This window comes from Nicotiana sylvestris, chromosome 8 (genome assembly GCF_000393655.2).
Source record: "Nicotiana sylvestris chromosome 8, ASM39365v2, whole genome shotgun sequence".
In the NCBI taxonomy this organism is placed as follows: Eukaryota; Viridiplantae; Streptophyta; class Magnoliopsida; order Solanales; family Solanaceae; genus Nicotiana; species Nicotiana sylvestris.
Window position 1 is genome coordinate 107,694,075 of NC_091064.1, and position 21,580 is coordinate 107,715,654.

Consider the following 21,580-nt stretch of genomic DNA (forward strand, 5'->3'; position numbering starts at 1 on the left):
GTCCTGCCCAAACAGTGTCGTACCTTTATTTAATTAATGTGCGCCTAAGGTTTCCCCATTTAGGCACGAAGATACACCTACCAATGGAATAAAGAAGCCCATCTTCCACCCAAAATATCTTTCTCTTGACTTGGCTGACCAAGTAAAAAAGTTGCATCGCCACCGGATCATGCTGAATCCCTTGCTTGATTGCATCAATATATCACTGTTGGTCATGCTAACAATTGGTGCTAGCAGTACCCTCCGACTCACTACGTCGGCTACAATATTGGCTTTCCCCAGTTTGTACTCCAAGTAATAATCAAACTTCGCCAAAAAGTCCTGCCACCTTACTTGCTTAGGTGGTAATTTCTTCTAGGATTGGAAATAACTTGTCGTCACGTTATCCGTTTTGACAATGAAATGAGCCCCCAACAAATAATGACGCCAGGTTCTTAAACAATGAACCATTTCCATCATCACCTTCTCTTCGACAGTGTAACAACACTCTGCATCATTCAATTTTCTGCTCTCAAAAGCTATTGGATGGCCCTCTTGCATTTAGACGCCTCTAATAGCAAAATCAGATGCATCTGTGTGGATCTCAAAGACTTTGGAAAAGTTGAGTAGAGCCAAGACAGACTCTTCCGTAATTGCTGACTTGAGACCTTCGGATGCCCCTCGACACAAATCAGTCCACTCCCAGGAGTGATCCTTCTTCAGCAAATCTGTGAGCGGAGCCACAATTGCTGAATACCCAAGAATGAATCGCTGGTAATAATTGGCAAGGCCAAAAACATACCGCAACTCGGTTACCTTCATTGGGGCCTCCCAATCTCTAATCGCCGCGACCTTGTTGCTATCCATCCGAATCTGTCCTTGGTTGATTGTATCCCCAAGAATTACACTTGGGGCTGGGCAAAAGAACATTTCTCCTTCTCCACGAACAGGTCATTTTCCCTTAGAACTTGGAAAACTTTGCGGAGGTGATCAAGTTGTTCCTCCATGCAGGTGCTGTAAATCACAATGTCATCAAGATATATGACTACAAACTGATTGAAAAATGGATGGAGCATCTTGTTCATCAAAGTGCAGAATGCAGCGGGGATGTTGGTCCAGCCTAACGGCATTACCAACCATTCAAAAGCCTTGTAACACACCACGCAAGTCGTCTTTGGTTCATCACCTTCGGCTATGCGAACCTGATAATATCCTTTCCTCAAATCCATTTAACTAAACACCTTGGCCTGGCCATGACGATCAAGTAAATCTGCTATCAAAGGGATTGGATATTTAGTCTTTACCGTGACTTTGTTGAGAGCATGATAGTCTATGTTAATCCGCAATGACCCATCTTGTTTCTTTTCGAACAATACTGGTGCACCAAATAGAGCCTTGACGGTCTGACATGTCCCGTCTCAAGAAACTCTTTAAGTTGTTTTCTCAATTCCTCCAGTTATGGAGGTGCCATGCGATACGGACCCACGACAGGTGGCTTTGCTCCCAGAATCAGCTCAATCTGATGATCTACTTCCCTACGTGGTGTCAAATGTTTGGGAAGATCTCCGGATATGAAATCCTTGTTCTCATCAAGAACCTGCTACACACATGGGGGCAAGGCTTCGTCAACCATGTCCTCTTCAATCTCTATTACAACAGCTAGAAATGTGGTTTCACTCCTCTGGAAGCCTTTCACGATATACATCACGGACAATTGGCCAACGACTTACGGCACCCAAACTCTTGGTACCACACAAGGAGCCCTCGGATCCCAAATATAAATTTGGTTAAGGTTGGGGGAAATGAAGGAAATGACTTCATCCCAATAGTCCAAACCCAACACAAGATCAAACACATCCATGGGAGCAACAAAGAAATTCACATTTTCCTGCCAAGCACCTAAGTTGAGTTACACATTGCGGGCAACTCCATTCACGTTGGTAAGGTCGGCATTGACTATTTTCAACAAAGAACTACTAGGACCAAACGCAAGGCCAAGTGACTTAGCCTTTGCTTCAGCCACAAAATTGTGTGTCATTCTGGAAAAGGGTACTTGAATGATCGGGGACCACGGAGTTGGGGCCATCTGCGAGGCACACCGAACCGGGAAGCCATGCTAGAAGGAACATAAAGGTTCTTATCTATTGGGCGAGTACAAAGGTACTACCGGGAGCATTGGGTACTTGCTAAGGAAGTGATTGTTGGAAAACAACGAGAATTGTTCTTGAATGTGTAGATGTTATACCTTTGAGAATGTAGAACACACCAGGAGTACGTCCCCAAAGCTTGATGAGTACCGAAGTATATGAAGCAGTTGAGTTGCCGAAGGTTCCATGTTGCAGCATGAGTTTCCGGAGGTAGGGCTAGTATGCCAAGTGGGATAGAAACATTGACAAGTACCCTCCACATTGAGTGTGGGAGGATCTGCCTATATAGGGGCATTGGGGCAAAACTGTGAGTCCTGAAGCAAGAGAGTCTTCCAAGGTAATGAGGGTGAGGAAAAGGGCTACGTGAGTGATTGAGCTACTAGAGCTATGCCAAAGGGCGCGAAAGGGATTTGTGTGTTGTTAAGCCACAAAAGCAAGGGCTATGCGAGTTGTTGAACTACGGGAGCTGCGCCAAGGATTACTATAATGTGCTTACCACTGAGGGAAGACCTTCGGATGATATGAAGGCCATGAGGCTCATGGTGTGGTTGACTAGTGTGCGTCACCACAAAGTTAGACACCGGAGGGTGCAAGTGCGGAGGCACTTTTTGAGCGAACACCTAAAGGATGTGAAGTGCAGAGGCACTCTTGGAAGATACTTGGGGGAGAAGTGCACGGGGCATGACTCCATTCTGAGACGGACTTTGAGGAAGTCCGATCCACAAGATTAAGGGATTGTGATGTACATCCCTGAGGGGGAAGACTCTGGGCTATCGTGGGCATTGTTGTGTCATCAAGGATGATGACATGTTGAGTGTTGGAGGATGCTACACCCCGCGTTTTGGGGGTTCTTGGCATCCATAGTACTGCGCGCTACAGGGCGGCATAACGAGTGTCAGTCCCGTAGGCGACGTGTGCTGATGATGTGTAGTGAAGGAGCATCTGACTGATGGGCTATGCATGAGTTAAAAACCATCTATAAAGGTTGTGTTACATGTCCTAAGAGTGCAAAGAGATTTTAGCGAGGACTTTGGATGAAACCAAGGGTCTAGCCTGCGGGCGACGGCTGCGTACGTGCTTGAATGTCACGACCATACATTTCTGATCTAGGAGGGGAATCTAGGGATTTCGGTAGTAGGACTTGTTCCTTGTATGCTCTTATATATGTTGACCAAGTTTGGCATCATTTGAAGTTCGTTTTCCTAAAGACTTGACTTCTCCAAGGGTACTGGCAATGTCGTAATTTGCTGAAGTGTCCGAAGGCTATAACTTTTTCCAAAACATGTCTACTCGGCAATCTTAGGCTTTTTTATTTTAAGCAATATAAGAGGGGCAGAGGTGTTGAAGCTCAGCCAGCCTCCCCCGTGCATGCTGCCACAAAGCCGCACCAAGTGAGCCACCTTGAGGGGGAACCTCAAGGGCCTGCTTGGACATCTCAAAGGAGTATCTTAGGTATTCATACGAGCTTGGGAACTCTATGGACGATACAACGCCTTAGGACTAGCGTTGGGCACACAACGGATGCTAGAGGCTAGACATGTGGGACTATTATGCCCTATAGGCTACCGAAATTGTGGATAAAGACCTTTGTACCGATTGGATACTTGAAGCACCTATCTTAGGTATCTTAGGGGACTCATGTGTCGACTTGTGAGCATCACTTGGGTTCATCTATGTGAGCAAGGGTCTGTTGTCTTAGACGTGCAGTTGTGGGTCGACACTGCACTATGGGCGATGGAAGTATGTCCCAAGGGCTATGTTTGGCCATGCCATAGGACAACCATAGGCATGCTATGAAAGACGCACATGACAAAGGCCAAGGACTAAAGGTTTCTTTAGTCGGGCGAAGCACAAGCTGGGTGTGGATGCACGAGGCAAGTGTCAAGCTTGAGGATTGGACTGTGCACGCGAGAGTGATGCTCAGTGCCAGGCAAGGTACGGACATGTCCTTAGCCAACCCCGGGTGTGTGCATTGATGAAATACAGTAGATGAGAAATGCTACAACTAGTCGAGGCTATAAGCCTAGACATCACACGGACGACGCAGTTGAAGTAAGCCTCCTAGGCAAGCTTCACCACATGCTAAGGATCATGTTAGAAAACTTGGGAAAGATGACAGGCTGGCATGTAGTGCGGGGTGACTATAGGCGCCGCACAGGTTATTTAATGCCGTTGACATCCGGAAAAAGATCGGCTCGTGACACATATGTTATATTAATATAAGTATACATATGTTGTTGTAGCTAAAACTTAAGTATTAATATAGCACTATAATTTATGGAACTATACACTTTATTTTTAAATGTGTTATTAAATTTTCAATTGATCCACTGATGAAGTATTCGAGCAAAGCACTAATAAGGTGATCGAGAATAAAACATTCAAGATTATGTGTGTGTGTATATATATATATATATATATATATATGTGTGTGTGTGTGTGTGTGTGTGTATGTGTGTGTGTGTATATATATCTATGCTGGGGTTGTATGGCTAATAGATCTGACGTCCGAGGGCCGGGATGTATAGTAGCGTCCATATTGTCAACTGTAAATTCATATTTTTTAATAACTTAATTGTATAAATTATATATATATATATATATATATATATATATATATATATATATATATATATATAATTTTTGTTATATTAAAAAATCAATTGTCTTGGGCGGGAAAGTATGACCAATTTGTTATATTAAATGCAAGTATGACCAAGTCTTGATTGAAGATTGACCAATTTATGATCAAGATCGGTCGGAATTTTTTTTGTTGTGGGACCACTATTTCCGACCGATAGTGATCGGTATATTTGTCAGGAATATTTTTTTTGACTTTTGTGACTAGTTTACTTGATTTCCGACAGATTTCGGTCGATTTTATTTCCGACCAATTTCGGTCAGTATTCTGTGGGCGAGTGTTTCTAGTTTTCTAGTAGTGCCAATCGGTATTTACAAACCTCATGACATAGATAAGAGAGATAGAGAAGCTTCAAGCTTTCCTAGGTCATAAAGAAGCTTCAAGCTTTCCTAGGTCATAAAGAAGCTTCAAGCTTTCTTAGATCTGAAGGAAAAGGAAAGAACCTATGTTTGAAGGAGTTGAATATAATTATGAGGACTTTGAGAAAGTGATTGATATGCGTCAGCGGATGGTTGATAAGGCATATATATACATAGGCAAAATACTTTAAAACCCTCCTAAACTTGACATGAATTATTATTACAACTTTAAACTATTCGTGTTCTTAATTACCCCCTCAACTTGGCCTTTTGAGAACCATTACCCCCTGGATGCTTGTGACGACCCGATCGGTCGTCTTAAGAATTAACGCCTAGATCCCCTATTGACTGCTTTTCCCAAATTTATTTCTGCTATTTTGATTTGCCAGAATATTCGGTTTTGAGTTTCGGAGAGTTTTTGGGATACTTAGTTCCTAAATGAGAGCTTAACTGTTGAAAAATTGACTGTAGTCGGAACAGTGTGAAGACGGCCTCAGAATGGAAATCCTATGGTTTCGTTAGCTCCGTTGGGTGATTTCATGCTTAGGGGCGTGTTCGGATTGTGTTTTGGAGGTTCGTAGCTAATTTAGGCTTGAAATGCGAAAGTTGAATTTTAAAGTTTCCGGTCCGATAGTGAGATTTTGATCCGACGGTCGGAATGGAATTCCGAAAATTGGAGTAGCTCCGTAAGATTGAATGTGACGTGTGTGCAAAATTTTAGGCCATTCGGACGAGGTTTGATAGACTTTTTGATCGAAAGCGTATTTTGAGAATTTTAGAGTTCTTAGGTTTAAATCCATGGTTAATTCGAGGTTTCGATATTGTTTTAGGTGTTTTAAGGATTGGTACAAGTTTGGGTAGTGGTTTGTGACTTGTTGGTGCCTTTGGTTGAGGTCCCGTAGGCCTCGGGATGAATTCAGATGGTTGACGAAAAGATTTTGGAGTTAAAGTTGTAGCTCCAGCTGCTGGTTCTGTCATAATCACACCTCCGGTTTGGGTCCCGCAGGTGCGGCGCCGCAGAAGCGGCTCAAAGGTTGCAGAAGCGGTTGGAGGTAAAAGGGGAGTCGACCGCAGATGCGGTCAGGTAACCGCAGAAGCGGCATCGCATCTGTGGTAAGGTAGTCGCAGGTGCGGAAGTCCTTCTTTAATGAAAAGCCGCAGGTGCGACCATTGTTCCGCAAATGTGGGATCACAGAAGCGGTCCCAGGGCCGCAGATGCAGAAATCGCTTGGCAGAACATATAAATTCTTGCCTTCGCGAAATTTAGCCATTTTTCATCTTTTTCAAAACGGGAAGAAGCTTGGGGAGCACTTTTCAAGAGAGATTCTCAGAGGAGTTTATTGGGGTAAGGTCTTTGGTCCCTAAATTCGTTAATGGAATAATTTTTATCAATTTAAGCATGAAAAATTAAGGAAAATCAGTGGTAATTGGGGGGTTAGGGCTTGTCTAATTGGAGGCCTTTGAGTGATGATTTGAGGGACAAATTGAGGTCCGATTTTGGTACTTTTAATATGACTAAACTCGTGAGAGTGCGAAGTTTCTAGAAATATAAATTTTACCCGATTCCGAGACGTGGGCCTGAGGGGCGTTTTGGTCATTTTACCTAATTTCGCATATTAACTTAGAATTTAATTGTAGAATCAGTTACTTGAAGTGTTATTTACATTATGAAATTGAATTGAATAGATTTGGGCCATTTGGAGTCGAGTACTCGTGGCAAGAGCGTGGTTTCAGAGTGATTTTGAGCCGGTTCGAGGTAAGTGGCTTGTATAACCTTGTGTGGGGGACCTTCCCCTTAGGATATGATATATGTGATAATTGAAATGCCTTGTACGTGAGGTGACAAGTGCGTATTTGAGCTAATTGTTGAAAAATCTGGGCTTTCTTTAAGTATTTCAATTGATTTCCTTTTTCCTGTTTTTATTCTACTTGCAAATTTAGCCTGTTGTTAGTTTAGATAAGCATGTTTAGTTGACTTAATTACCTATATGCTTAAACTACCTTAATTGCACTACGTGAAGCATGTTAGGCTAGAATTAACTGTTACTTGGTATGGAATTTAGCATTTATTGGGTATTCTTGTGTTGTTGTTGTGTGTTTTTACTTTGGAACTATGAGATGGTATCCTAGGAGATCCCTGGCACGTATATTGAGGATACCAAGTGATCCTTGGGATACCAAGTGATCCGAAACATATATTGAGGATACCAAGAGATCTTTAGGATACCAAGAGATCCCTTGTATACATTGAGGATACCAAAAGATCTTCGGGATACCAAGAGATCCCCGGTTATCATCCCTGTTATGAGTAGTATTCCTTGTGTTTTGTCTTTATCTCTGTTGCAGTTATTAATTTCCTTATTATCCTGTATTACACTCTTGCTGTAGATTCTAAATTGAACTGTTTATCTTATGCTGTCATTTCTATACTTATTTAATCTCAGTAGGGCCCTGACCTTCCTCGTCATTACCCGACCGAGGTAAGGCTTGGAACTTACTGAGTACCGCTGTGGTGTACTCATGCCCTTTCTGCGCATGTTTTTCATGTGTAGATCTAGGTACTTCTACCCAGTCCTATCACCCTGAGGCGAGGCGATTGCCCTAGCGACTTCGAGGTATATCTGCCGCGTCCGTAGACCGAGGAGTCTCTTTCTATTCTTGTATTTAGTACTTAGCCCTTCTGTATTTTCTGTTCTTGTTAGACATTCCGAAGTTAGAGCTATGTAGTATTTCTTAGCTTGTGATTCATGGGTTTCCGAGTTGGATTTATGTATTGGTATTGAGAGTTAAACATGCTGTATGCCGAGCGGCACATTTAAACACTGTTATTACTTTATTTCTATTTTAAAATGTTTTACTTCCGCAAATTTGATTTTTATTCCGCAATTTAGGCTTACCTAGTCGTAGAGACTAGGTTCCGTCACGACGGTTCACGGAGGGAGAACTGGGGTTGTTACAATGCTGATGCAAAGAGTGCAGGTGCACTCGCCTGCCACGTGGATTTTTTCTGTATATGTGATATTTTTTGAAAAATAGAATATATTTTTACCTTTTTAAGTCTGATACTTCTTTAGATAATCTTTTTCGAATACAATTTATAATAAAACTTGGATAGAACTACATTATTTAGGCCAAATATTTTTTATTTGGCTAAAAATAATAAAATTTCAATTAACTTTTTTTGAATTTGATCTGAAAATAAAGGTTTATACAATTGAAATAAATAGTCAAGGCATCTAAAAGTTATAAAAATACATAGTTTAAAATTAATTATTTTGGCTATAATTTTTTATATAGCTCTAAATTATGGTGCTCTAAAAAATATTTTTTTTACAGATTTTACCGGAAAAAGTAAGAATACACAGTTGAAATAAATAGTCATTGCATCAAAAGAAGAAATAAAAAGATTGTACAATTTCTTCAAATGTGTATTTTTATTTCTCCAACTGTGTACAATTTCTTCAACTATAAAAAGAGTGTACTATTTTTATTTCTTCTTTTGATGCAATGATTATTTATTTCAAATGTGTATTTTTACTTTTTCAAGTAAAATTTCTAAAAAAATATATTTTTAGAGCACCATAATTTAGAGCTATATAAAAAATTATAGCCAAAATAATTAATTTCAAACTATGCATTTTTTATAACTTTTTAGATGCCTTGCCTATTTATTTCAATTGTATAAATCTTTATTTTCAGGTCAAATTCAAAAAAAGATTAACTAAACCTTTATTATTTTTAGCCAAATAAAAAAATTTAGCCTAAATAATGTAGTTCTATCCAAGTTTTATCATAAATTGTATTCGGAAAAAATTATCTAGAGAAGTAACATACTTAAAAAGGTAAAAATATATTTTATTTTTCAAAATAATGTCACATATACAGGAAAAATCCACGTGGCAGGCGAGTGCACCCACATTCTTTTTCACATCAGCATCCAGGGGGTAATGACTCTCAAAATGCCAAGTTGAGGGGGGTAATTAAGACCGCGAATAGTTTAAGACTGTAACTAATAATCTGTGTCAAGTTTAGGGGGGTTTTAAGATATTTTGCCTATATACAGATTAACTCAGCTTAATTGTGTGCTCTTTTTATTTTCTAAAACAACATCAGAATTAATGTTTAAACAAATCGATTGATGATGTTTTAGCTAAACAACTCCAGGTAGTTAAACAATCTAATGTTGTTTGTACTGCATGCTTAACTATTTCGTTTGATGTATCTGTAAATACTCTATTTTATTTGCAGCATGCATGTTTATGGAGTATTGACAGTAGTATATGTCGTTCCCCAGACAGTAGACCACCAATACTGATTTGATATTAGATTGTAGTTTTTTCCCAGAAGTTCCTGACAGACCTTCATTACTAGATATATATATATGTTGGCTTTTTTGATGAAGTATGCTACTAGTGCATCTCTCTATAAGCTAATTAAATACGTACAACGGGTATTCACTATTTTAAACATGCATGGATCAAAAGCATTTTGTTTTCCTGATTGATGAGCAAACGATACAAGTGCAACATTAAAGAGTTCGAGGATGATATATGTTTTAGCAGTGTACTACCTGATATTTCGAAATTCATCCAATAAAGTGAAAAGTTGCCGATAAAAGAAATTTGGGATTATAAACGTACGTAGGAAGAATTACGGCCTTGTCACTTGGCCCAACAACCTAATCAAAAACAACCCAAATTTAAAATCCTTACCCTATTTGACCCCGATTGTACATAACATTGAAAGAAATTTTTCAACCTTTAGCCCATATTAATTATTTTAAGGATTATATTCAGTTTCCACTTTTATTTTTATTTCTTCTCTCTTTTGTCACGCCATTGCTGTCTTCTTCTCTCTACTTTCTTTTGCCCAAATAGACCACAAAAAGTGGAGAGGACTTGAAATTTCTAAAGACAAAGGATGGGAGCTTTTGCAGATAAGAATCCTCATTTTTTCATGGATTTACTATTTTATTTTGTGTCTAATCACTCTCTTCAGACAAAAGGTGGTTGCAATGTATGAAAATTAAAGAATAGAAATTCACCATTGAAAGCCATTCAAAGTTTGGTTTTCGAAAATAAGATTTTTTGAGTTTGTTAGTTGTTTAGATTGGGTGTTGTTCCAATTGTGAGGCGTCACCTATGGTACACAAAACAGAATGTTGAAAAGTTGAGGGCCAAGGCCAGCGCCCCACGCTGCCCTGGATGCTCAAAACGTGAACATGTCCTATTTCGTCCGGGACAAGGTTATTTCGGCCCTATGCGGTCCCAACTCATATAAAAGAGGCTCTAAACCTAATTTGAAGGAGATCTAACATACTGTGAGGGAGAATAGACGTGGAGGAACACACACCACGCTTGGAGGAGGCTTTCAACTAGTTTTTCTTCTCCTATCTTCCTTTAATTTCATATTTTTTTATTCTAGAGAACATTGTAGTTTGAAGCTTGAATTATTCTTATTATTTTATCATATTGGTTTATTTTGTTCAATCTTGTACTTAATTATTTGATTGCTTGATCACCAATTGAATACTATCTACGAATCTAGGATTGAACTCTGGAGAGGGAATTCTAGATTGCATATAAGATTGAGTAGAGCAAGATCTTAACTCTGAGTGGGAGGCGGATTTGCAGTTAGGATAGGAATATACCTAATCCCCTTGCTTGGTTACTATACATGAATTATTAATGCGTTCTAATTAATTCTAATTTCATAGGAATATAAGCGTTAGATTATCTTGAATAGGCGAGTAGTACTTCAAGAGAAGGCTAATATTAACCCTGTCAATCAATAAAACAGATAAATTAATTAGACGATCTAGGTGAAAAACTCAACGGGATTGTTAGTTAACCCATAGCTCTAGAATATTGTCTCTCATTGAATTTGTCTCTAAAATTCTCCAACTTGTTTCTTTAATTTCTTAGTCTGTTACTCTAGATTAATTGTAGTTAAATACTCATACTTTAGGAATCACTTAAATAGATTAATTGTTTGGGTTTAATTTAGTTGATAGTTAACCACAAGTCCCTGTGGGTACGATATCTGGACTTACAATCCTATATTACTTGTTGACCATGTGCATTTCGGAGCAACAAGTTTTTGGCACCGTTGCCGGGGACTTAGAAATTAACTATTTTACTAGATTAGGTTTATAATTTTTGTCTATTCAAGTTTTTAAATTTTAGCATAGTTTAATATTTTACTATCTTTGTTGATATGGCATCTTGGTATGATAATTGATCGAATATTGGTTATTTTTATGATGGTGATCCTTGTCCATATTATGAAAAAATTGTGTATCTCAATCTTATGTGTGAAATTTGTGTAATGTGTGTGGTGGTCAAGGTAGCCATTTGGATGATTGTCCTAATTCTTATTATCCTTCTCAGAACTCTTATTATGATGTTTCTAATAATGTTTATGAGTTTGATAGGAAAAATGAAGTGGAGGATATGGAACGTGTTGCTCGTATTATTGACATGATGAGGCAAGTTGCCAAGCAATAAGATGAAAATCAAAAGGCTATACAAAGAATTAGTGCAGCAATCATGAGAATGAAGGCCGAGGTGGAAGAATTGGCTAAAGAGAGCGAGTTCCCACTAGAAGATAATTTTGAAGAAGAAGATATAGTGAGTCAATCTTGGCTAGAGGAACAAGCTCAGCTAATAAAAATTTTATGAGTCTCTCCGCGATGGTCTTTCAAATATGATTGAACAATTGATAGAAAGAAGAACTGAGCTCAGGCAAGAGATAGACTAATTTGGCTGAGATATCCATGACCTGCAGACTAAATTGAATAAAAAGGTTGAGACGTCTGATGACCTACAATCAATTGTTGTAGATATTGGCCAACTTATGGAGCAAAAAGAGAAATCCCAACTATTCGGCCAAATTATTAATGATGCCAAGGTTGACGAAGTGCGCAAAAGTGAGAATGTCAAAAGTGAAACCATTCTAGAGTTGGAGCGCATTGGACCTTATTCTAACCATTTTTCATTGAGCTTGGTTGGTGACATGAGAATTGATCCATTTGAGCATATGGATGAGTCAATGGATGAGGAAAAAAGTTTTTATATTCTTAAGTTTACCATACCAAGGAGACAAGACGACATCCCACGTTTAAGGGCCAAGAAGTGCAAGATGTGATACCTATTGTTTGGTTCCTTTATTTTTACACCACCGCCCCAGGAACGTGACAAAAAAATTGATGCAAAATTGGGATGCAATTCATATCCTCAGTGGAAGGAAAAGTGGTGAAGCGATAACGTCGAGACACGACTATAAATAAAGCGCTTGTTGGGAGGCAACCCAATTTTATTTTTATTTTTGGTTATTATTATTTTTTTATTGTGTCACTTTAACTTAACTATATAATAAGTGAATGTGCCCATGGACGAAGAAGGGTAGTTCAGTAAAACCAACACTTTTTATGGGTATTTTGGTTCAACCCTTTTATCCCTTTTTTTTTTGGTGACACGTGGTGTAACACTTTCAAAAGGTGGGATGCAACTGGATTTTACCTAGATTTTCATTTTTCATACTTTTCACCTGATTTTGCCATTTCTTCTTCTTCTTCCATATCCTCTATTTCTTTTTCATTCTCTGTAGCGTTCCTCTGTTTTTGCTTCTTTTTTTTTTTTTTTTTTTTTTGTTTCTCTGCTCTCTCTCCGTTGCAGGCTCACCTTCTTCTGGTCATTTACCCGTTGAAGGTGCATTTTGGTATTAATTTTTCCTGTTGGTTTTCTTTTGTGTTTTTTCCTCTCTTTGATTTATTAGATATGTTTTTTTCAAATTTTGTTGTTGTCAGGTATTTGGGTTCTAATCATGTTGCATGTGTTGGCTTTCACATCATTAGGCATTTGCATCTACTTCTAGATGAAAGCAAAAGCAATTCCAAAGACGATATACAACACGCAGAAGAAGCTTCATATTGCAAAAATCTATAGATCTGCCGGAAAAATTGCAAAATTGCTATTTAGTTGTAATGCAGGTGCCTTCAAACATAGCTCCTTTTATATTGTCAAGTAAGGGGAAATTATTTCAAGATTTTGCCTCTCTTCTCTGTGAACAATAGATATAGTTTGTTAGTACATCATTTTCATGGTTAGAGTAGAAAAGCCGTCACCAAGTAATTCATTCTCACTGTTAATTTTTTTAGCTGATACAAAATTACTGATAGTTCACTATTTCCTTTTCTTAAAAGTCAGAAATGTTAAAGTTACACATTAGAACTGTTACTTTATAATGCCTCAAGTGTGTATTTCTTTTTCATTATTTCTTAATTTTTGTGAAAAATTAGAGTTATGTGTATTGCTTTGGCTCTGATTCCTTTTGCTTTTCAAATGAGAAAATTGCTTTAGTTCGTGTTCTTAGTTGATTTCTTGAATATGATTTTTGTTAAATTCATGTTGTGTTTCGTTTTACCATATTGGAAGAACCTAAGCAGAGGAAAAAGGGAAAAATAATTATGAGATTGTTATTGTTTAACCAAAAAAATGGGATTTCGGTTAAAGCTTTAATTTAGAAGAACTCGGGTTACTGGTAATCAAAAGAATATATGAAATAAAGTGATTTGGCCAGCAATAAGATAATCAGAAGAAAAACAAGTAAATTGGTATATTCAGATAGTATTTCGTGTCCCTACAGTTGATTCATTCTCTCCCTTTTATAGCTATTCTAGAGATATGCATTTTGCCTTTGTCATAATAAGGCGATTAAAGACATTAAATGCAATGTTACATAATCATTGTATTTAATACTTAGTATTTAAGACTTATTAATTACTGTATCTGTACTCCCATGTAGTGCCAGATTCATTCCCCTTGATTTTTGGACTTAAATAGGTACGAGCGCTGAGTCTTTTGAATAACCGCTCATGCCTCTTCCTTTGCCTCTACTTGTATTTGTTGCAACTCGTGCCTCTTTGCCAGTTGTAATTTTTTGACCAGTCTATGTGTCATGACACGTCATCTTTACACCACTTTAATATGTAAACTCAATTTCTCCCAATACAGATAGTCCCTCCACTTGCCATTTATTCATCGATTGAATATTTGGGAAGTGGATTTCATTAGAATGAGGATTTTTGTCACCATTAATGCTATGACAGAATCGATACTTCAATGGTCACATCCATTAAATGCTTTTCACACGTGTCACCTTTTCATTAGATTCGCAGTTTTGCAGTATTTTTAAGGCTTTTCCACGGCTTCACTATTCACGAAGCATTAGTTATCATTATTATGGTCCTTCCATCATTGTACCTTTTTCTTTGATGGTTGCTTATCAGTATAAATATAGTTTCCTTCTTTGTCTTTACCATATAAAGTTTTCTGAACATTCAATTTTCTCAAATCTTTGTTTGCTTCTTCATCATATTATCATGTCTTCATCAGACCCTAACCCTAGAAAGGTTCCCATTGTTGATACCTTTCCTGATGCCTCCACTAGGAGCAAAAGAGGAGGTAGGCCCCGTAGTTTAGGATCTGCACGTGGTTTTTCTATTCCTTCACCTAGTTCTGGCCCTTCTTCTAGAATTAGAGGTTCTTTTTCACAAAGATCTTCTAGGGGTAAAGAACCTTCTGAACCTCTTCGTGAGCCTTCAGTAGAAGAGATAGTTCCTGCAGAACTGTCTTTTTATCATGACAGAGAGTCTCTTAGAAACCAAGTATCTTCTTTAGATCGTGCTGATATCTACCCCACTCAAATTACTAAAGGTTTGATTTCTATAGTTCGTAGAGATTCCATTGGAATCATGATTTTCCTATTATCATTTCCAATCCGAATCAAACAATTACTTCCTACTTAACCGGATTTTCTTTTGTTTATATATACCCTTTCACTTTAGGATTTAAACCAGCTATTGGCCATGTTATCCTTGAGTTCTGTCATTTCTTTGATGTTTGCTTGGGTTAAATTGGCCCAATAATATGGAGGGTTGTTGTCTGTTTGAGGCATTTGACCAACACAGCCAGTGTGCCTTTTACTTTTCCACATCTGATCCACCCTTACTCCCCTAAACTCTTTCGCAATGAAGTTTTTACACTAGTAGTCAGGAGCAAAAGAGTTTTGGTAAGTCCTGAAGATGACAAAGACCATGGCTGGTATGCCAGGTTTGTTGCTGCCCCCACTGTTGCTTTAATGGGTGATGAGGACGTTCCCCTTCTTGAGAAATGGAATTTTGAACGTGAGTCTTCTGACTTTCTCGTACCTTTTTCTTCAAGTTTGTTGATTTTTCTTCTAATTTTGCTTTTCTTTTTCAGCAACCATGGGAGTTGTGGAAGATGTTCCCAATTTTCGTGATTGGGTAGACAAGCTATTGAAGATTGCTCCAATGGATGGTAGATCTTGGAAGATCCTTTCCCAACGATTTGGTTGGAAAGTAAAAACTCATGGTAAGAGCCTTTGTTTTATTTTATGTTACATATATTTTTTGTTTCTAAATTCAATCATTATATCAGGATTTGCTATTCAAGGAGTTATTGCCGAGGCGGTCGCGACTTCTCGTATCTCTTTGGAAAGGGCCCAAAAAATAATCTTGAGTTCTTTATCGAAGAGAAAAGCCGTTAATGAGCAAGATTCTGAAGAAAAGGAAGACGAGGGCTCTTTGGTATCAAGGCCACGGGCTCGAAGACGCATCATTTCTTATGATGAAGAAGAAGTATCCCCCAGCCGTTCTATTCCCCTTACCGAGTCTGTTGAGGCCCTGAAAGTGATTCTTGACGATGATGTGGCTCCCGCTGCTGCTCATGCCTCCGTTGAGCAGTTTTTTATCAGCGGGTTTGGTGGTGAAGCCTCAAGCCCAGTTTTGGATGAAGCACCTCTGGCTTCTTTTTCTACACCCATGTCCGTGACTCCTTCTTTACCGATCTCGGCTGTTTCCGTTCCTCCCCTGACTGTCTTTACTACTTGTACTGTTCCTACTTCTACTGTTCCCCCTACAGTCATTCACCATGCTGAAGTCGGCTCCTCAAGTAGGAGTGGAGCTATGAGGCAAGTGGTCATTAAAGTCACCGCTGAGGGCAATCTCTTAAGAAAATCGGGTCAAGCAGATGTATGGCTAAAGACCTTAATTGGACCAATTTAAAAAGCCAAGCTAGATAGCCATAACTCCTTGACTTTTATGAATGATATTATGCACGGTTTTTTAAAGGTATTCCCTTTCTCTTTTTTCCTTTGTTATGTTTTTAAAAAAAATTCTATCTTTGAGATTCTCATTTCTCTTCCTTTTTTATTGTAGGCCAATCTTATCGGTATGGAGATGATGAAAAGGATTGCCCTCTCAGAGCAATTAGTGCGCGATTCTCAATTAGAGGCGTGCAATTGGAAGGAGCAGTATGAAAGCCTTCAAATTGATGTGGAGTACTTAGAAGAAAGTAAAAGTACCTTAGAGCAGCGGGTACGGGCCTTGATTTCAGAGTTAGCAGTTGAAAAGGCTTCCTCAAGTCAAGCGGATAAAGAAAAGGCTCGTCTTGAAACCTCTTTTTCCGAGCAGCTGTCCAAGGCAAGTGAAGAGATTAGAGAGTTGAAGGCTCTCTTGGGTGAGAAAGATGCTTATGCTGGAGAGCTCGTGCAGAATTTGACTCAAGCACAAGAAGACCTCCGAGCTTCTTCTGATAAGGTTTGTGCCTTGAAAAGTTCTCATGCCTCTCTTCAAGCTTCTTACACTTCTGCCTTGGCCGAAAATGAGAAATTAAAGAATGAAATTGCTGACTGAGAAAGGGATTATGAAATCCTTAAGGATAAATCTGCCATTGAAGTGAGTTGGGCATTTTTGAATTCTCGCCGTGATACCCTAGTTGAAGCTAGCCAAGAGACTTTTGATTTGGAATCTGAGTTAGCTAAAATCAATGAAACTATTGAGAAAGCTCAGCAAACTCAAGATTTTCCTTCTCTCGTGGACGAAGCTTCCGTGAATGTTGAAGTTGATATGGGTATCCCAACTCCTTCAAGTCCAGTTGAGCCCGCTGCTGTAAACCCAGTTGAGCCCGCTGCTGTTGATGCATCTTCTTCCGCTCCTACATCTTCTTAGTGATAAGTTTAAGTCATTTGAATTTTTTTGTGTTGTTTTGTTTTTTGGGAAAATTGTGGTAAAACCCTTGGCCTCATTTGAGGGTTTGTTTTGGAAATTCAAGTCCCCGGTCCTTTCATGGGGCAATTTGTATAAACAATTCGCAGTTTATGACTAAGTTCGTACTTAGTCTTAAGCTATTTAAGAAGTTTTCTCGTTACTATCTTGAACTTCTGTTTAGTTTATTCTTGCCTTTATTTCTAAGGACTTATAGAATAATTTGCATTTTTATTCTTTAAAAATGCTTCTATTAATTTCATGAATATTAATCATGAATTTTACAAAAGAGGACCCTTTTATATTCGACACTTAATAAAGAAGACGTCTCATCTTCATAATGGTGTTAACATATGATAAAAGAAATAGGATTATACATGTTTCTTTGAAATAATTTTGACAAGTTTTTATTTGAACTTTGTCTAGTTTTGAATAACACTTTACACGTATTTGAATTACATCTATAACTTTCTCGTAACTGTTTTTCTTGTAACAGATTTAAAAAAAATAAACACAAGGTTTTTATCTATAACCTGTTTCAGTCGTGACTTTGCTCTGCACTTGACTCATTCAATGAGTAAACTTGATTTTCTTTGCCTTCCTTATACACATGTCCGTGTATATTATGTAGTCCTCCAAGTGTTTGAGTGTTGAAGTATGAAGCCTCGAGCGCTTGACTGTTCCTCTCATTTGGTCCTTTCCCTGTAAAAGAGAAACATACGAGACTCGGAGGTACGATTATAGATGCAGACTGCTTAACCCGTTTGAATTTCTTTCAGAATAATTGTAACTCTAGGCCAGGAAATTTAATTTATTCTACATGCCTTGCAGGTCGTGACTCATCATTTAGTACGGGTTAACGTTTTTCCTATCATCTAAAATTGTTAGTAAAATTTTAACAATTCAAAAATTAAATTTTAAAATATGGATACCTGACCGTGGGTATTCTTCATAAATAATATCTCTTCAGATGAACGACGTTCCAATGTGAAGGTAGTATCTTGTCATCCATTGTTTCCAGTTCGTATGCTCCTTTACCTGCAATATCATAAATTCTATAGGGTCCTTCCCATGTTGGACTTAATTTCCCCGAGTTCGCTGCCTTCGTAGATTGAAAAACCTTTTTGAGTACGAAGTCCCCAATTTTGAAGAATCTGAGGCGTGCTTTTCTGTTGTAGTATCGTTCTATGACCTGCTTCTGTGCTGCCATTCTTATTAGTGCAGCTTCTCTTCTTCCTTCAAGTAAATCAAGATTTACATGCATTTCCTTTTCATTAGATTCTTCTGTCGCCTGTGTGAATCGTGTACTCGGCTCTCCTATCTCAACAAGTATTAAAGCTTCAACTCCATAAACCAATGAAAATGATGTTTTTCCTATACTTGTTTTTGCTGTTGTGCGATATGCCCATAAAATACCAGGTAACACTTCTAACCAATTACCTTTGGATTCCTCTAAACGCTTCTTTAAATTGTTGATAATGACTTTGTTTGTTGACTCAGCTTGCCTATTACCCACCAGATGATAGGGTGTAGACGTAATCCTTTTAATCTGCTAACTTTAAAAGAATTCCGTAATTTGAGTGCCTATAAACTGTGGACCATTATTAGAAATGGTTTCCTTTGGCACACCGAATCGGCATATGATATTCCGCCAAATGAAATCTTTAACTTCCTTTTCTCGTACCTTTTTAAATGCTCCTGCCTCTACCCATTTAGTAAAATAATCAGTGAGAACGAGCAAAAATTTTACCTGTCCTTTTGCTTGCGATAGTGGACCCACGATATCCATCCCCATTTCATAAATGGCCACAGTGCAATACTAGATGTAATAACTCTGCAGGCCTATGCATATTATTACCGTACCTTTGGCATTTATCACATTTAGCCATAAAACTTTGCGCTTCTTCTTCCATTTTGGGCCATAACCTGCCCTAATTAAGGTTCTTACCAATGACCTTCCTCCTGCGTGATTCCCATAATGCCCCTCGTGTATTTCTCTCATTACGTATTCCATCTGAGAAAGTCCGAGGCATCTTGCTAAGGGACCACCGAACATTTTTCAGTAAATATTGCCTTGCTTTAAGCAATACCGAGCATCCTTTTTTCGAAGCACATGAGCTTTCTTCTTATCTTCAGGGACGGTACCATACTGCAAAAAAGCAATAATCTCGTTCCTCCAATCCCAAGTTAAGTTATTAAAATTTACCTCATTCTTATCGAGGTCGAGAACTGAATGAAACAAATGAATAACTGAAGTATTTTCATTGCTTGCCACGTCCGCCGCATATGCAAGGTTAGCTAGGGCGTCGGCTTTAACATTTTCATCCCTTAATATTTGTGTTACTTTCCAGGTTTGAAATTGCTTTATCAAATCCCTTACCTTCTCTAAGTATTGCTGCATCCTTGCTTCCCTGGCCGTATAAGTCCCCAGCATTTGATTAAATATGAGCTGTGAATCGCTTTTGATTATAATCTAATTTATGCCAAGTTCTCGTGCCAGTTATAAACTTGCAATCACAGCTTCATACTCTACCTTATTGTTAGTTATAGAATGACATTTTATAGCTTGTCGAATAGTTTCACCCGTAGGTGGTACCCAAACAATCTCTAAACCAGCGCTCTTTACGTTAGATGAACCATCAGCAAACAAGGTCCATGTTCCTGGGTTAGCTCCGTTGAACACCTGCAACTCTTTTTCTGCTTCTAATTGCATCTCTTAGCTAAAATCAGCCACGAAATCAGCTAACATTTGAGATTTTATAGCAGTTCTAGGTTGGTAGGTGATATCATATTCACTTAATTCTATAGCCCATTTAGCTAACCTACCTGACAATTCATGCTTATGTAATATATTGCGTAATGGATAAGCAGTTACTACAACAATAGGATGACATTGAAAATAAGGCCTTAATTTTCTAGATGCCATGATTAATGCAAGTGCAAGCTTTTCTAATTGAGGGTAACATGTCTCCGCATCTAACAAAGATTTGCTAACATAATAGATCAGAGATTGTTTACCTTGGTCTTCACGGACTAAAACAACACTTACCGCTACTTCTGAAACAACAAGGTAGATGAGCAGTCTTTCCCCAGCCTTTGGTTTTGCGAGCAATGGTGGATTGATAAGTATGTCTTCAAATTTTTGAGTTCTTGCAGACATTCCTCGTTCCATTCAAAGTGATCTTGCTTTTTAAGAGCTGAAAAGAATTTAAAGCACTTTTCTGATGATTTAGAAATGAATCTTCCTAAGGTTGCAATTCTTCCTGTCAACCTCTGCACTTCTATTTTTGCTTGAAAGCATATCAGGAATTTCTTCAATAGCCTTAATCTGTGCGAGATTCACTTCAATACCATGGTTAGAAACAAGAAAACCCAAAAACTTACCTGATGCGACACCAAATGCACATTTCTTCGGATTTAATTTCATATTAAATTTGCGCAAAATCAAAAATGTATCAGACAAGTGTGATATATGATCTCTTGAATGTTGAGTTTTAACGAGCATATCGTCTATATAAACCTCCATGGTTTTTCCCAGATGTTCTTGAAACATTTTAGTAACCAGCCTTTGATATATTGCACCAGCACTTTTGAGACCAAAATACATTACTTTATAATAGTAAGTCCCCCTGTCTGTTATGGATGAAGTTTTTTCCTCATCAACCGGATCTATTTTGATCTGATTGTACCCTGAATATGCATCTAAAAAACATAATAGTTCATGCCCTGCAGTAGCATCAATTAGCTGATCTATATGTGGAAGTAGAAAAGAATCTTTGGGACAAGATTTATTAAGGTCTGTGTAATCCACACAAACTCGCCACTTACCATTTTTTTTAGGAACTACAACAGTATTGGCTAACCAATTAGGATACTTTACCTCGCAGATGGATCCAATCTTTAGCAATTTTTTAACCTCTTCTTGAATCACCTGATTCTTGAAAGTTCCTTGCTTTCTTTTCTTTTGTTTGACAAGAGGGTATGTTGGGTTTTCATTCAATTTGTGACTCATTACCTCCGGTGGTATTCCTGTCATGTCAGATTGGGACTAAGCAAAACAGTCCACGTTAGTTTTTAAAAATTCAATTAACTTACCTCTCATGACTTGGCTTAGATTGGTCCCTACGTAGACTTTCTTATAAGGCCATTGTGCAAATACCACCACAGCCTCCAGTTCTTCAATTGTTGTTCTGTTATTTTAGTTTTCTTCTGGTTCTTGAATGCTATCAGGCCTTGAATCCACATCTGTCCGCCCTTGTTCAGTTGAGGTTTGGGCTGTGACGCCCTCAACTGTCTTCTGTGATTGCTATTTTTTTTTTTTGATTACTTGAATCTGCTACAGATTTGATGCTCCTGGATGTATGTTGATCTCTGCGGATTTGACATA

The 21,580-nt window shown here is 38.3% G+C and overlaps 3 protein-coding genes across 8 annotated transcripts; 2 read left to right on the plus strand and 1 right to left on the minus strand.

The window, feature by feature from the left end:
* Positions 1-540: 540 nt before the first annotated feature.
* Positions 541-846, minus strand: LOC138875489 (uncharacterized mitochondrial protein AtMg00860-like). Its single transcript, XM_070154321.1, has one exon. The coding sequence runs from the start codon at positions 844-846 to the stop codon at positions 541-543; it is 306 nt and encodes a 101-aa protein (XP_070010422.1).
* Positions 847-12,680: 11,834 nt separating this feature from the next.
* Positions 12,681-21,529, plus strand: LOC104223371 (uncharacterized). 6 transcript variants are annotated; one of them, XM_009774807.2, is made up of 6 exons: positions 12,681-12,845; positions 12,934-13,150; positions 15,239-15,312; positions 15,389-15,520; positions 15,587-16,278; positions 16,366-21,529. In XM_009774807.2, the coding sequence occupies exons 2-5, from the start codon at positions 13,002-13,004 to the stop codon at positions 16,210-16,212; spliced, it is 981 nt and encodes a 326-aa protein (XP_009773109.1). In that variant the 5' UTR covers positions 12,681-12,845; positions 12,934-13,001; the 3' UTR covers positions 16,213-16,278; positions 16,366-21,529. The 6 variants fall into 6 exon arrangements, with proteins under 6 accessions (XP_009773109.1, XP_009773124.1, XP_009773116.1 ...); XM_009774822.2 differs by having other exon boundaries at positions 12,982-13,150; XM_009774814.2 differs by having other exon boundaries at positions 12,681-12,835.
* LOC138875490 (tropomyosin-2-like) lies at positions 16,261-17,157 on the plus strand. The gene is made up of 3 exons (XM_070154322.1): positions 16,261-16,278; positions 16,366-16,746; positions 16,867-17,157. Exons 1-3 carry the CDS (start codon positions 16,261-16,263, stop codon positions 17,155-17,157), a joined length of 690 nt encoding a protein of 229 aa, XP_070010423.1.
* Positions 21,530-21,580: the final 51 nt, after the last annotated feature.

What these genes read in the sequence shown, in the direction of transcription:
- LOC138875490 (XM_070154322.1), top strand. An exon ending in TCCGAGCTTCTTCTGATAAG is followed by an intron (nt 16,747 to 16,866) that starts GTTTGTGCCTTG and finishes GAAATCCTTAAG; the next exon opens with GATAAATCTGCCATTGAAGT.
- LOC138875489 (XM_070154321.1), bottom strand. Translation starts at nt 846, where the DNA reads ATGGATAGCAACAAGGTCGCGGCGATTAGAGATTGGGAGGCCCCAATG.
- LOC104223371 (XM_009774801.2), top strand. Translation starts at nt 13,002, where the DNA reads ATGAAAGCAAAAGCAATTCCAAAGACGATATACAACACGCAGAAGAAG. An exon ending in AGCTCCTTTTATATTGTCAA is followed by an intron (nt 13,151 to 15,238) that starts GTAAGGGGAAAT and finishes CTGGTATGCCAG; the next exon opens with GTTTGTTGCTGCCCCCACTG. An exon ending in TGAGAAATGGAATTTTGAAC is followed by an intron (nt 15,313 to 15,388) that starts GTGAGTCTTCTG and finishes TTTCTTTTTCAG; the next exon opens with CAACCATGGGAGTTGTGGAA.